At 36.0% G+C, this 12,294-nt stretch overlaps 2 protein-coding genes across 10 annotated transcripts in view; one reads left to right on the top strand and one right to left on the bottom strand.

The window, feature by feature from the left end:
* DNTT (DNA nucleotidylexotransferase) overlaps positions 1 to 12,294 on the top strand; it is a 162,289-nt gene that overhangs the window by 29,195 nt on the left and 120,800 nt on the right. Inside the window, exon 2 of one of the 7 annotated variants that reach the window (XM_054072229.1) lies at positions 1,574 to 1,651. The exons of 5 other annotated variants lie outside the window; for them this stretch is intronic. In XM_054072229.1, the coding sequence (XP_053928204.1) occupies positions 1,574 to 1,651 (78 nt within the window). Of the gene's footprint in view, positions 1 to 1,573; positions 1,652 to 12,294 lie in introns of those variants that run through there. One more of the 7 variants, XM_054072233.1, reaches the window with a different exon arrangement.
* The window catches only part of BLNK (B cell linker), a 94,337-nt gene that overhangs the window by 77,745 nt on the left and 4,298 nt on the right, over positions 1 to 12,294 (bottom strand). For all 3 annotated transcript variants that reach the window (XM_054072224.1, XM_054072222.1, XM_054072223.1), the window contains exon 2: positions 10,493 to 10,555. In XM_054072224.1, the coding sequence (XP_053928199.1) occupies positions 10,493 to 10,549 (57 nt within the window). In that variant the 5' untranslated portion in view covers positions 10,550 to 10,555. The remainder of the gene's footprint in view (positions 1 to 10,492; positions 10,556 to 12,294) is intronic.

The raw sequence follows: 12,294 nt of genomic DNA, 5'->3' as shown, positions 1-12,294 counted from the left end.
ATGCCTCAACCAAATATCTTTGGTTTGTGATTTTACAAGAAATCGACACAACATGTTGTTGATAAACAATATTAAATGCTTACAAGAAATCCTAAATTTCCACTGAGATACAGATACTGTTTCCTTTCCTGACAGTTCATGAAACTAACATTTGAATTTCAGTCTGGTACCATCTGACCATTTTGGAGCTGTATATCTTTAAATCTATTAGCGAACTTGTGCAGAGTTTAGAGTGGGAGGGGAAAGGAAGAGCAGCCTGTTTACTTTGAGAAAAAGCTGAGCTTTGAAAGTTACTGAAAGTTTTGGAATGTTAGACAAACCAGCTGAGATACATTAATGGGCAAAGAGCAGGAGAAGAGGTCAAAACTGTACATGCAAATGTTCTTTCACATCTAGTCATTTCTGAAGATTCACATGGCTTCAAAAATAAGTTCATTCCAGGGATACAGTACACATATTTGCAATATTAGTCTGTCATTACGATGGTATCTGAAAGCCAGTGATATTTACGCTAGGACAAAAGAGACTAATAAGTTTATTTTAAATTAGTTTCCCAACCATAGCTGCCATGTGTAGGAGTAGTTTCTTTGCAAAGAGTGACTGCTAGTTGACTTTCTTTCCCTTTCTAACCCCCTTACCATTGACTAATACTGAAATTTATCTTGCAGTGAATATTTCTAGTTTTACTTACATGCCGTTTAAAATACTTTAATCGAGGTTTTAAACTAATCTGTAGTGCAGAGTGACTGTCATGTACTATCGTCTGCATGCAGAAGCAAACTAGAAATTGCATGAGTGTTGAGCACTAATATAAAAATAGCATGTTTTCTCTCCAAATGGTTTGGTGGATTTATGATAATCAGGAGGCAATAGTAGAAAATGATCATACATAACAGCCGCCCTTATGACTGGACACATACAATTGTAAAACGGGGGAAGAACACAAAAGGAGAAAAGTGCTTTAATTTTTATATGGGTTGCCGAATTTTCCACGTATACCAGAAGCTAGTCCACCACTGTGTTAAAAGGTTTGAAATGAGTCCTTTACCAACATGAATGCAGTTCTTTAAGTGACCACAGGCAGAATTAAATAACGCTATTGGATAAAAACAGTAAATTTTGATTACATAAATTTCCTTCATATTTCAATAAATACTGTAAGTATTTGTCAGCATGGCTTTCCCAATTCATTTTAGTGACTAAAACTACTATCTACTGATATGGTGGTTTGTGTTATGATGAAAAACATAGGAAAGCTTAAAAAAAAATCTCCTATGGCCTGATTGTTGAGTTCCTCAGTTTATGTTCCTGAATTTATTCATGAGCAGTCACAAAAATCCTTCAAAACTCAACAGAAAATGTAGTGCTACACTGTAAAATTCAAGAATACTTAATTGGATGGGGAAAAGGAAGAAATGATAACAGCATAAATAATGCATGGTACAGTTCTAAAAAAGACTGAAGTTTTGTTGGTAGAGGACTTTTTGTTGTAAAATTCTATAGGCTATGACTAAATATAACCTCAGACTTTGGGTATGATGCCCTTCCAGATTTTATTTGTTTTTCTTCCTAGAGCCTCTCTGAAATGCAGTGCTGTTTGTGCAGACGCATTTCAGATACTCTGTGAACCACATGAATCAAAAGCATTCAGGTAAGGACTTGAGTTTTTGAGCTTTTTTGTTGTGTGGGTTTTTTTTTTTGTTCTGGTGATGAGTCTCCTTCACTTACAACACATTGCTGGCACATATAGAATTTTCTCCAATTTGTTTTTTTATATACTTAGAGGACCCGAGCAATCTCACACACAAACGAAGTGTTGCATTTCCCCCCTCACAGGAAACTAGGGATTCAGGGCAAATGTCAATATTTTCCTCAGGTAGTTCTGAGTGAGTGAAATAGATTGTCAGCTATAAATATAAAATATATTTTTGTAATCTAAAGTCTGCATATTTTTTTAACAAAAGATTGCACAACCTGTGTAGTTATTTGTTACTATCTTATCCTACATTCAAATGGTTAAGGACTTTGCCTACATAGATTATTCTGATCACGTTATTTTAGTATATTGGGACTTTTAAGTAAATGTAATGGAAAATCAAGTTTTAACTATCAATGTCATACCATGACAAATCAACCCCAGGCAACTGTAAGGTTTTAATAGTTCTCAGTCTTATGCTTTTCAAGGACTATGTTGCAATGGATACAGACAAAAACACCTTTTTAAAATGTAGATTGCGTTGGAGCAGCAAGGGGCAAAATAGTTAAACTGTTAAGTGAAAAAACCTAGCTACACAGGAACAGTGGAGGAAATAAGGAGAGCACGGTAACAGAATTAAAGCATTCTATAGCAGGTCTGAAGAATATTAATTGACAGTTTAAAATATCTTTCATAGGAATTTTGTGCCTATTTGCTTAATAATACAAACTCAAATCCTGTGAATAATAGTACCTAAAAGAAGCCAAGTGCCCTATAAGTAGAAGCTGTGCTTCTGCATTTGACACGCTAATGTGCGTTTTGGATAGATTTTACCCTTCAGTATTCCACAAGCCTAAAACACATGAAATGATGATTTCTGTTATTGCATTAGTATGGTGTTACTTTTGTTTTGTTTTTTTTTGGTTTATAATGTGGGTGAATTCTATGAGTTTATAGATGTGGAAAGAGAAATAAATATTTAAGTGTCCTCTTGGTTATTGAAGGAATAGCTGCAAGGTTTTGTTGCACTGAACAGTATGTTGATAACTGTCAGGTTTTGCAAGCCATCTGCTGATCGTTTTAAATTAAAGACAATATTACATTGATATTTAGCAGTCAACTACATTTGAAACAATTTACAGGTTTGCTGTTCCTTTTTTGTTTGCTCCCTGCCAGGCATCATGCTTATTCAGAGCTGATGGCATCACGTGAAAGAAAACAGGTGGCTTCATTTTACTAAGGGAAACCCCGTGACACTTTTAACTTGGTCTTTATCTGCCTCTGTGTTTTTTTTTTATATAAATTTGCATTGCAGACTTCATGGATTTTCGTTTTTAGCTGTGTTAAGCCTTTTACTACAGCCTTAACAGCTCAGTCAGCACTAGCAAAATGTGCTTAGGTTATTGTGGGTTGTGTCTATCTAGCTCTTAGGCTACAAGCATGTCTACATGAAACATTTACCAGCAGAACTGTCCTGGCATAATCATCCTCATGTAACACGCCTGTGGATGTCTTTCTGGGAATAATAGTGTACTTCTGCTTTTGTTCATGTCACTTTACATTTAGTAGCTATATAGTAGCAGTACCCAGACAGCTTTAGAAGTTTTTCTCAACAAAAATGTGCTACTTTCTCTGCTCTTTTGGAAAATTAACGTTGATTTGTTTTATTTATTTTTTAATAATTATTTCTAACCACCTTTCATTTCTACAGTCAAGACTCCAATTAGTTTGCTTTAATTTATCAGGAACAGAAGCTCAACATGTATGTCCTTGGAAATATATCTCATTTTGGCACTGGCATCACCCACTGGCCCATGTAGCATGTTTATATTCAAGGCCTTTCCAGGTTCTCTTTGTCTGGAATAGAAACTTATACTAAAAGCAGTTATATTATTTAATACAATCCTGTATTTACATAGAAAATTGAAGTCTTCCCTTCCTGAATCCAGTGGAAATAAACTTAAGACTTGAAACTCTCCCTGGCCTGTTCACAAGGAGCCCTTTCTCCCTGCTGTACTGTCTGGTTCTCGCAGAATTTCCTTGTTTTCAGAGGAACTGTATGTATTCACTTCTCAAAACCAACAGAGTCCTACAGGTTGTCCCCTTCTGAGAAAAACTGCTTTTCAACATTGATTTTTAACCTTGCTTGTGCTTTCTCATGAGAATCAATAACATTCAGCTGGTTTTAGTCTTTGCTGCAGAAAGAAGTATTTTCCCAGAAACTTTCAGAAATATATTCTAGACAATTTAGGTAGTACAAGTATGTTATCCTTGAACTCCTGGTTTAATTAGACTGAGATTGAACTTACTTTGAATTTGTCAGCTTCTCTTCATTCTCATGATGTTAAGGAATGATAGAGTTATGAATTTAGTCTGATCAGGGAGGTCCAGTCGTGTAGAACCTGTTGTCCTCACTGCTGTATTTCTGATACGTGATTACTAGATTTCCAGCATTTTGTTTTACTCTTAGAAATTATAAATGGATGTTGTAAGAGTAAATTTTCTCATAAATTAAATATTCTAATAATAAAAAATATTTCTGAGAGAAATCAGTCCCCAAAATGAACACAAATTCTTCATTATTTATCCTTCATTTTATTAAATGTATGTTTGAGATGTTATGTAGATGTGAGACTAGCGAAATCAAATGGGCTTAGGCTTTCCCTTCTTGTGGACACACTATTACCTTCTCAGTGATTTTCAGCTTTGCTTTCATGTCTCTTGTACCTGCAATTTTTGATGTAACACCCTTTCACAGAACCAGCATAGGCTCTGGTAACTATAAAATGTCTTGTATGCGTAACTGCTGTGGATGTACAGTAGGAGCAAAAGAGATTTATTGTTTTTAATTCTCTAATATCTTTCGGTCATTTTGGGTTCATAAGAAACAATATTTACAGAAGGAAATGCTACTTGCAAATTGATCAGTGTTCCCCCGAATTAGTTCAGGTCTTTTTCTTCTGAGAAAACAGGTTTTAATTTTTAAAAGCCACATGTTTCTGCAAAGCTTACATTCCTGAGCTCTATTTTATTCCACTCTGCCAGAAAGGTAGGGTATCCATCTTATAAATAGGGCCTTGTCTAAATCTGTTTCTCTGGGAAATTCACATTGATTGTTCCAGTTTAGTTCTCTATTAATAGAAAAGCATGAATTATAACTTCCTCAAGTGCTTCTACAGGCCACAGTAGGCTAATGCTTTCCAACTGCTGCGTCTTGAGTGACATTCAGACTAACATAGACAGAGTGCCTATAATCATCTAGTTTGGTAGCTTGGCATTGCTAGAGCTGCAGCTATCAGTATGTAATGACAAATTTGATTCATGCTTATGTATATATATGTGAGTACCTTTAATAAGAAAAGTATATATTAGGAGAAAAGAAAACCTGCTGTCGCCTCTGCTTGAGAGATTTTGCTGACTTCCTGTGGGAGTTGCTACTGAAACTCATAATTACTTCATTAAATAATCTTTGTGTAACTTACAACGTGCCTTTGTCAACTCATGTTTTTTCTATCTTTTATTTCTCCTCTAAGATCAGTCTTCTAAGAGAATGAGGAAAAAAAAAAAACAACTTGGTATTTTAGTATCGGCTAGTATGAAAGCAGGACTTATTTGTGACATTCCAGGGACTCTAGATGATTTCTGAAATGCTTAGCAGCTGGAATTTTACAGCAGAAGAATGATTATAGTTTTCAGCTAGATTTTTTAAAATGACTAATGATTTTAGGTATTAGTGTTTTAAAGTTCCAACTTGCATATATTGTAAAAGCTCTGGATTTTCAGGAAGGAAGGAGCATAAAAGCACCCAAAATGAAGATTCTTCAAATTGCAAGTTGTCTCTAAAGACAATTTACTAAAATGATCTCATAGGGGGTGATTTTATATAATGAGGATGTTTGAATAAGGCAGAAACAGGAAAAAGTTCAACATTGGAAAGCCTGAGACTATATGGAGTTTTTCTATTTTTCAGCTCTGAGCTTACAAAGTCAATGTTGGAGACTGACACAATGGCTTAAAAATTTCCTTAACTTCTCAAATTCTTTTCATGTCCCTTGAATTTGAAAGGTCCAAAAAACTTGAAGGATATTTTTAATAACATTTAAAATTATCAGTAAACTTCAAGAACAAAGAATTCTGCATCAAAAGATGTTCCTTTAATCCATATTTAATGTAATTATGAATAATTTGACATTTAGAATATGATTGGATTGTTGTGTGCCAGAGCTTAAAGACTGGAAAGCAGAAAAGCACTTCCCATCATTTGCAGCTACTGCATAAAACAAACAAATTTATGTTCAAATCCTTTCTGGCAGCAGCATCTGGAATATGAATAGAAATGTTGTTCTGTCACAGAAAAAAATTAAGGGCCCACTCCTGCGATGAATACTTTTGCACTGGCTCAGGCTTTCTTACTACAGGATTACTTTGCTAGATCATGGCATTAGATGGTTTTATTAAATTGCTTTTCAGATATTTGAAAGTACTTAGCAGGAAAATAATTCAGGATGATTGGATACATATTCAGTTTCCAAGCTAATGGTCATGGGAATCTGGTGATAATTACATTTGGTTCTTAGTCTAATATTTTCTTTTGAGTGTTTTCTTTACTCGTGTCAATATATTTTGAAATTAATATGTTGATAGCTAAAATCACTTGTGTTCTTGTGTCAGATGATTATGCAAAACTTCAAAGTGCCCTAGATTTCAGAAATTATATTTATATTCAGTAGCTTATCTTCATATTGATCTGCTGGTTTCTTTTTAAGAATAAGGATAAATCTGCAATTTTTGCTTTTACTTTACAGATGCATTATGCTTTATTGAATATACATGAATATGTAATGCCCTTGTACCTTACTGCTTAATTGAAGATGATTGATAAGCAGAAGATATGCTCAGGTCTGAAATATCTCTCTTTTAGCCCTTGTCTATTTAAGGTCACTCTTTGATTCTAGTTACTTTATATGTTTAATAATATTTGCTGCCGTTCTATTGTATGTTCTTATCATTTTCCTCTTTGAAATCACTGTAAGTACCTGTGATTCTGCTTTTAGAAACTGTTTCCTATTTGATTAGAAACAGCAACAAACAGAACCAACCCCCCTCCTTACTTGATGGCAGGTGATGTTCTGAGCATCCTGGGAAGCTGTTGCCGACTGTCCCTTTGCTGGCAGCTCCCCTGTGTTGCTCCGCAAGAACTGCTAAGGGGCAAAGACTGCACTTCTCTGCTCTTTGTTATATTTTCTGCTCTATATTTTAATGCTTTGCATCCATCTACCCTGAGGGGAATCTATTTTCAGTTCTGAGAAACTAACTAAGTTTGCTAACTAAGCTCTTTGTCAAGAAGGTGAGTACAGAGCCTGGAAAAATACCTGAAAAGGAAGGTGTTACTGAAAAAATGCTTTTCATAACTGAGGCAGCTTGGCTGCCTCTGACAGGGAACCTCCACACCTGTGAGGGATGGAAATGAATAATTCCCGTAGGACTGCAAATCAATGAGATATGTCAGCAAGAGAAATTTCCTTCCATGAACAATAGGACCTAGCTGAGGGAAAAAGGGAAGGAGGCGCCTGGCTAAAATCCAGGCAGAAATAAAGCACTAGGTGTTGGAAGGCACTTAAAGCAAAATTGTGTAAAGGGGAGGGCGCCAAGACGGGCTCAGCCCCTGCAAAGCGGATTTGGGAAAGACAAGGGTGTGTCTGATGGTAGATGAATGTAAACAGGGAAAATGAACGTCAGAGGATTAGAACTTGTGCAAAAAGACAATTGAATTAATGCAGTTACATGGCCTAATCATGTTTTACATCTGAAAATATGTATTTTTGTAACAGCACTTTCTTCGGTGAACACTTTCTGTTGTTTTTTTTTGTCATGGGGACCTTGTGCGCTTACCAAAGGCAGGACAAAAATGCCTGCATCACTTCTACTGCACAAAACACTCAGGTATACCTAAATGTTAGTATTGAAGTTTAATGAGACTGTAAAAAAGCTTTTTTTTTTTTTAATGGCTTTCTGAGATAAGCAGTGTACCATTAAACCCTGTCTATGGAATTGTGGCATTTAGCTGCCAACAGCCAGCCCAAGGGCGTGACTCTACAGCACCTGCAACTCGCATCCTGTTTCTTTGGATCTCACCCATGTGCAAGCTTTCTATGCCTGCTTGATACCTGAGGAAAACACTGCAAGGATTTTTTGGCCCTTTCCCAGAGGATGTACGTTATAAAGAAGTACTTGGCAAGCTTCTTATTTATGTTAATTTTTGAAGTTCTGTTGTTTAATTTTCTTATTCCTGTTGTTTCTGTAGGACCCAGAAAACAATTTTTTTCCTCTGGAAGCCCGAGGCATTCACGGTCCAAATTTTAGTTATAAAACCCAGTACACAGGGTGGATGTCAGGTCTAATTGAATGAAACCTGATGCTGGTTAGCCCTTTCTTAACAGATACTGAGGCAGCCAAACCCAATTTTGATCTGTTTTTCCACCTATTCCACTACTCCATGCTGCTAAATACCAGTCAGTATTGGAAAACACTCTTAAACTGAGGAAGTGATTTAGGTCTTTTGGGACTTTGCAGCATTCACGTAGCAGCAAAGGAGCTCTAGTTGTACTGTGTTCAGTTGTTGTGGTCACTAGAGAAAGCAGATGTGGTTCCTGTCCTTTCCTGTTTGCTGTTTCTGCATTGCAGAGGTGGGAAGGTGCACCCAAGTGAGACGTTGGTTGATTTTTCTCAGAAACAGTGCTGAAATAAATGGATGTCAAAGTACAGTCTTGGTAGGTTGAAGCTCGCAAGATCTGGCAGTGTTTTGCGCTGGCAGGGAGGTTCAAATCTCCCACAGGAAGACACAGGTTATATTTTCTAAATCTTACTCAAAAAAACCCCCCAAACACTAGTATATTGGTTAGGAAAATGGCACTAGTTTTCTCCAAGGCACTTGTAATCCAACCATGGGATTCAAAACATTTTGAAAAGCAAGAAAGATAAATACATGAAAGTTGTTTAGAATCAATGTTTGACCATTCTGGTATGTTTGAGATTTCTTTTAGTAAAAATTCTATATGCAAATCCAAAAAGAAAGTCTGCCTTTTTTCAGTTCTGAAGTTCAAGTTAAAATTCACTGTTTCTTATATCTTTTTCAATCTGTCACTGGGAACTCAAAACAGAATTTTAAAAAACATCAAACAAGCAACCTACTCTTAGAGGGAACTGAAAAGCAGAGTACAGTGTAGCAAGTTCAGACATTAGGAAGCTGCAACGCAGCTGTGGTGAAATGCTGATATGCGCATTAAGACTAGATTAACGTAATTCAGATGTGACCTGCATATGGAATAGCTATCACAAGTAGAGTACTATTGATAAAAAATGAAATTGCATAGTACACTTCAGATCTAATATACCACCCTTTTGCATTCTTAGATCCCACAGATGTGTAAAGGAAGAGCTATCACTTCTCAAATTGTATAAAATACATGTAATTTTGTCTCCTTTAAAAGATCAGTTTCATACTTGGTATGTTTATGAAACAGAATATAATATTGTTAGAAAAGTGATTTTCTTTTAGGCACTCAAAGACAGGAAATATTCAAAGAAATGACCATGTAAATGTTGCTTACTCTATTTCTGTTCTGAAACCAGTTAAAATTGATTTATGGTTTTGTGGCCAACTTAGACATATTATGTGGCTCCAGTGCCTGCATGAATCAACTTTGAACATTTTAAAACTCAAAAAGACCTTAGTATTGATAAATCCCTTTCAAATACAATGTATTTTTATTTGACATGAAGGATGTGGTATGCACGAAGGCCTGAAGTTTTTTGTTAGTTATGTGGTGAGCTTTAGGATAAGTATCTGCAGCAATTCAAGAACACGTGAAAGCTGTAGGAAAGTTACAACTGATGTGTGAGGCTTGTCTCATTTTCTCTACAATCAAAAATGAATGTTGCTCATTGTATCACACATACTGCTACATATTCTGCAGTGCAAGATGATCTTTAAAGATGTGTTAATGAGAATATATTGTTTGGAGAACACGCGAGCAAAAGCTTTCATTTTTAGTCATATTGCTTTTAAAAAAATTTATATCTCAGACTATCACCAGAGATCATCCGTTGTTCCTCTTGCTTTTTTCGCTTGTATTTTTTATTAGGTTACCACTAATGTCTGACAATATTTCTCCTATCTTTTTCCACTGCTGCTGTACAGTTTTACTTGGAGCAGGCACCAAGAAGTCAACACGTTCACCCTTAGCTTTAACCTCACTTCCTCTCATCCAGCAATGGCAATTACAACACATGTAGCAATTGAAAATATAATATGAGAATGGGGAAGGAGTCAGTCTGTATTTGACAGCTTTGTTTGCCCCGCTATGCTATCATTAATTGTGAGTAAAACTTAATTTCATTCTGTGGCCACTCAGTTTTAAACATGAGCCTGCATATGCCTGAGTATCTGTACTTTTTTATAGACTTTACTATAGACTTTTTTTTTTTTTTTAAAAAAAACCACAAATCCCTCCAAGTCATGTATCCTCAGACATTTCCTGCCACAGTCATATGCTAATGACTGATTCTACATATCTGCACTTTCTCTGGAGAGGAGGGAGAGCTGGCTGGGATTTCTTTTGTAGGGGTGCTCCTTGAGTCTGGAACGTAAGTCAGCCCGCTAGAATGGGAAACTGGAGCGATTGATGAAGTGTAGGTAAAGAAGGAAAATGTCAGATTATTTCCTGGCACTGTAAGAAACGCCAGACACAGGCTGAAATATGCTTGAATGGCACCTTTTATGAAATATTTGCTTACCAAGAAATGAGATCCATTCATGCCCAGTTTTTCTGCAACCGCAGCAGATTCAGGCATTCCAAGCTAAGGTGAGAAAAGAAGTAGAATTATTACAATACTATGGAACCTGATATTTATAAAGAAACTAATTAATATTTCCATGCTTAAATGCTTGGAGTTGTGGAAATCTTTGTAGTGTTTGGCATGGGTAATTAGAAAAAGAATATTGGACAGAATAACAGTAATGCTTAGAAAAGGTAGTGACTTCCACATACGAGACAGAGCTATTCACTGTGATCTTTCTTATAAAGAAAGATTACAAGGAATAAGGACTGATAACATTGTGAATGGAGTAGTCATGTTGAAATTACAAAGGATCAAATGTAACAAATGGCATGAGGAGCCTAACAAAAATAAATGGTGCAACTTTAATTGCTGTGGGATAAGAGAAGGTCAGTATTAGAAACAGGTTAAGCAGTCTTATGGCACAAGCTACCATGAGTAGATCTTCCATCACCTCAGGAAGTGGTTCTGTCACTGACTGCTGGAAAATGAAGGCTATAGAAGATAAAGCGCTGTTGTGTCATGCCTGTTTACCAACCCGCTGTATGCACTTATTGTCTGGATTCAGTACCAGGTGACAGGGCTAAGTGTCTTGTAGTTCCCATGATAGAAGGGCATTGGTGGAAAGAATTGAAGTTCAGAAACAGGATTTCTCTTCTGTAACATAGCTGTGGTAGTGGTGTTTTCTAGCAAAGGTGGTGTTGATCATAAAATGAAACAGGAATGTCCGGCAATGGTATCTCTTTATAACATAAACTAAATAGTAATTTGAGAAAAAATGGACGCGTGGGAGTTTCCTTATTAAAAACCAGTATGGAATGGATCAAGGCTGAAGATGTCCTAAAAGTTTCATGGGTCTTTTTGCCTCGCTCTTCAAAGAAATTGCACTGTTGTGCTTGGAAAGTGGGAGGGAAAAAAAAAATCCAGAAGTCATATGGCTTAGTTTCAGATAGTCCTCTGAGGATCACAGAGTTGGACTTGATGATTCTTATGCCTGCCTTCCAATTTGTGATGTTCTATGATGCTATGAAATCTTTTCTTTAAGAATGTATCGCTCTTGAAATGAGTATTATTAATATATTTATATTTAGTATAAATGAGTTTTAGTATTTGTAATGCTTAGCAGTAACATTTTGTAGCAGAAATGACCAACTCAGACACTAAAAGAGGAATATTAGTGAAAATCAATTATTCTCAGAGAAATATTTATGTGGATTTTCTAATGTAATTCTTTATTTCTAGAATACTTAAAACTGATCACACAGTGTTTTAACAAACATTGAAAGTGTATTTTATCTACTTTTTTGATATGAAAGTTTTATACTTGGATGTATATTCAGACACTTTATTTTACCTATGAGCCAATATTTCTATGTTTGAGTTTAAAAATTGTTCTTTTATACAGTAGTTGGGAGAATGCTGCTTCTTTGAGTTGTGATCTGGTCTGTATTGCAAACGAGAGGGTTGCTGTAGGTGTTGGACTATAGATTGTTTGTGGGATGTATTAATTTGTCATGAGTTGCACAGATGCTGCTGGAGAGGCAAAGAATCAAGGTAATGCATAGATTTTTGCTCTTGGCTTTTGCCTGTCTGTTTGTAATTATTTGTGCTATCTCCAGTTACTGGCTCTGATAAGCTACTTTTGTGTTTTGCCTTATGCTATTAATCAAGCGTGTAACTTTGGTGTAAGGGAAAACACCTGATCTTTTTACATCGTTAGCCTGTCAGACAAGCAGAAGACAAGCAGATGTCTCAGTACT

Source organism: Cuculus canorus, chromosome 7 (genome assembly GCF_017976375.1).
Source record: "Cuculus canorus isolate bCucCan1 chromosome 7, bCucCan1.pri, whole genome shotgun sequence".
In the NCBI taxonomy this organism is placed as follows: domain Eukaryota; kingdom Metazoa; phylum Chordata; class Aves; order Cuculiformes; family Cuculidae; genus Cuculus; species Cuculus canorus.
Note: the sequence above shows the minus strand (reverse complement) of the source record. Positions and strands in the feature narration are given on the sequence as shown.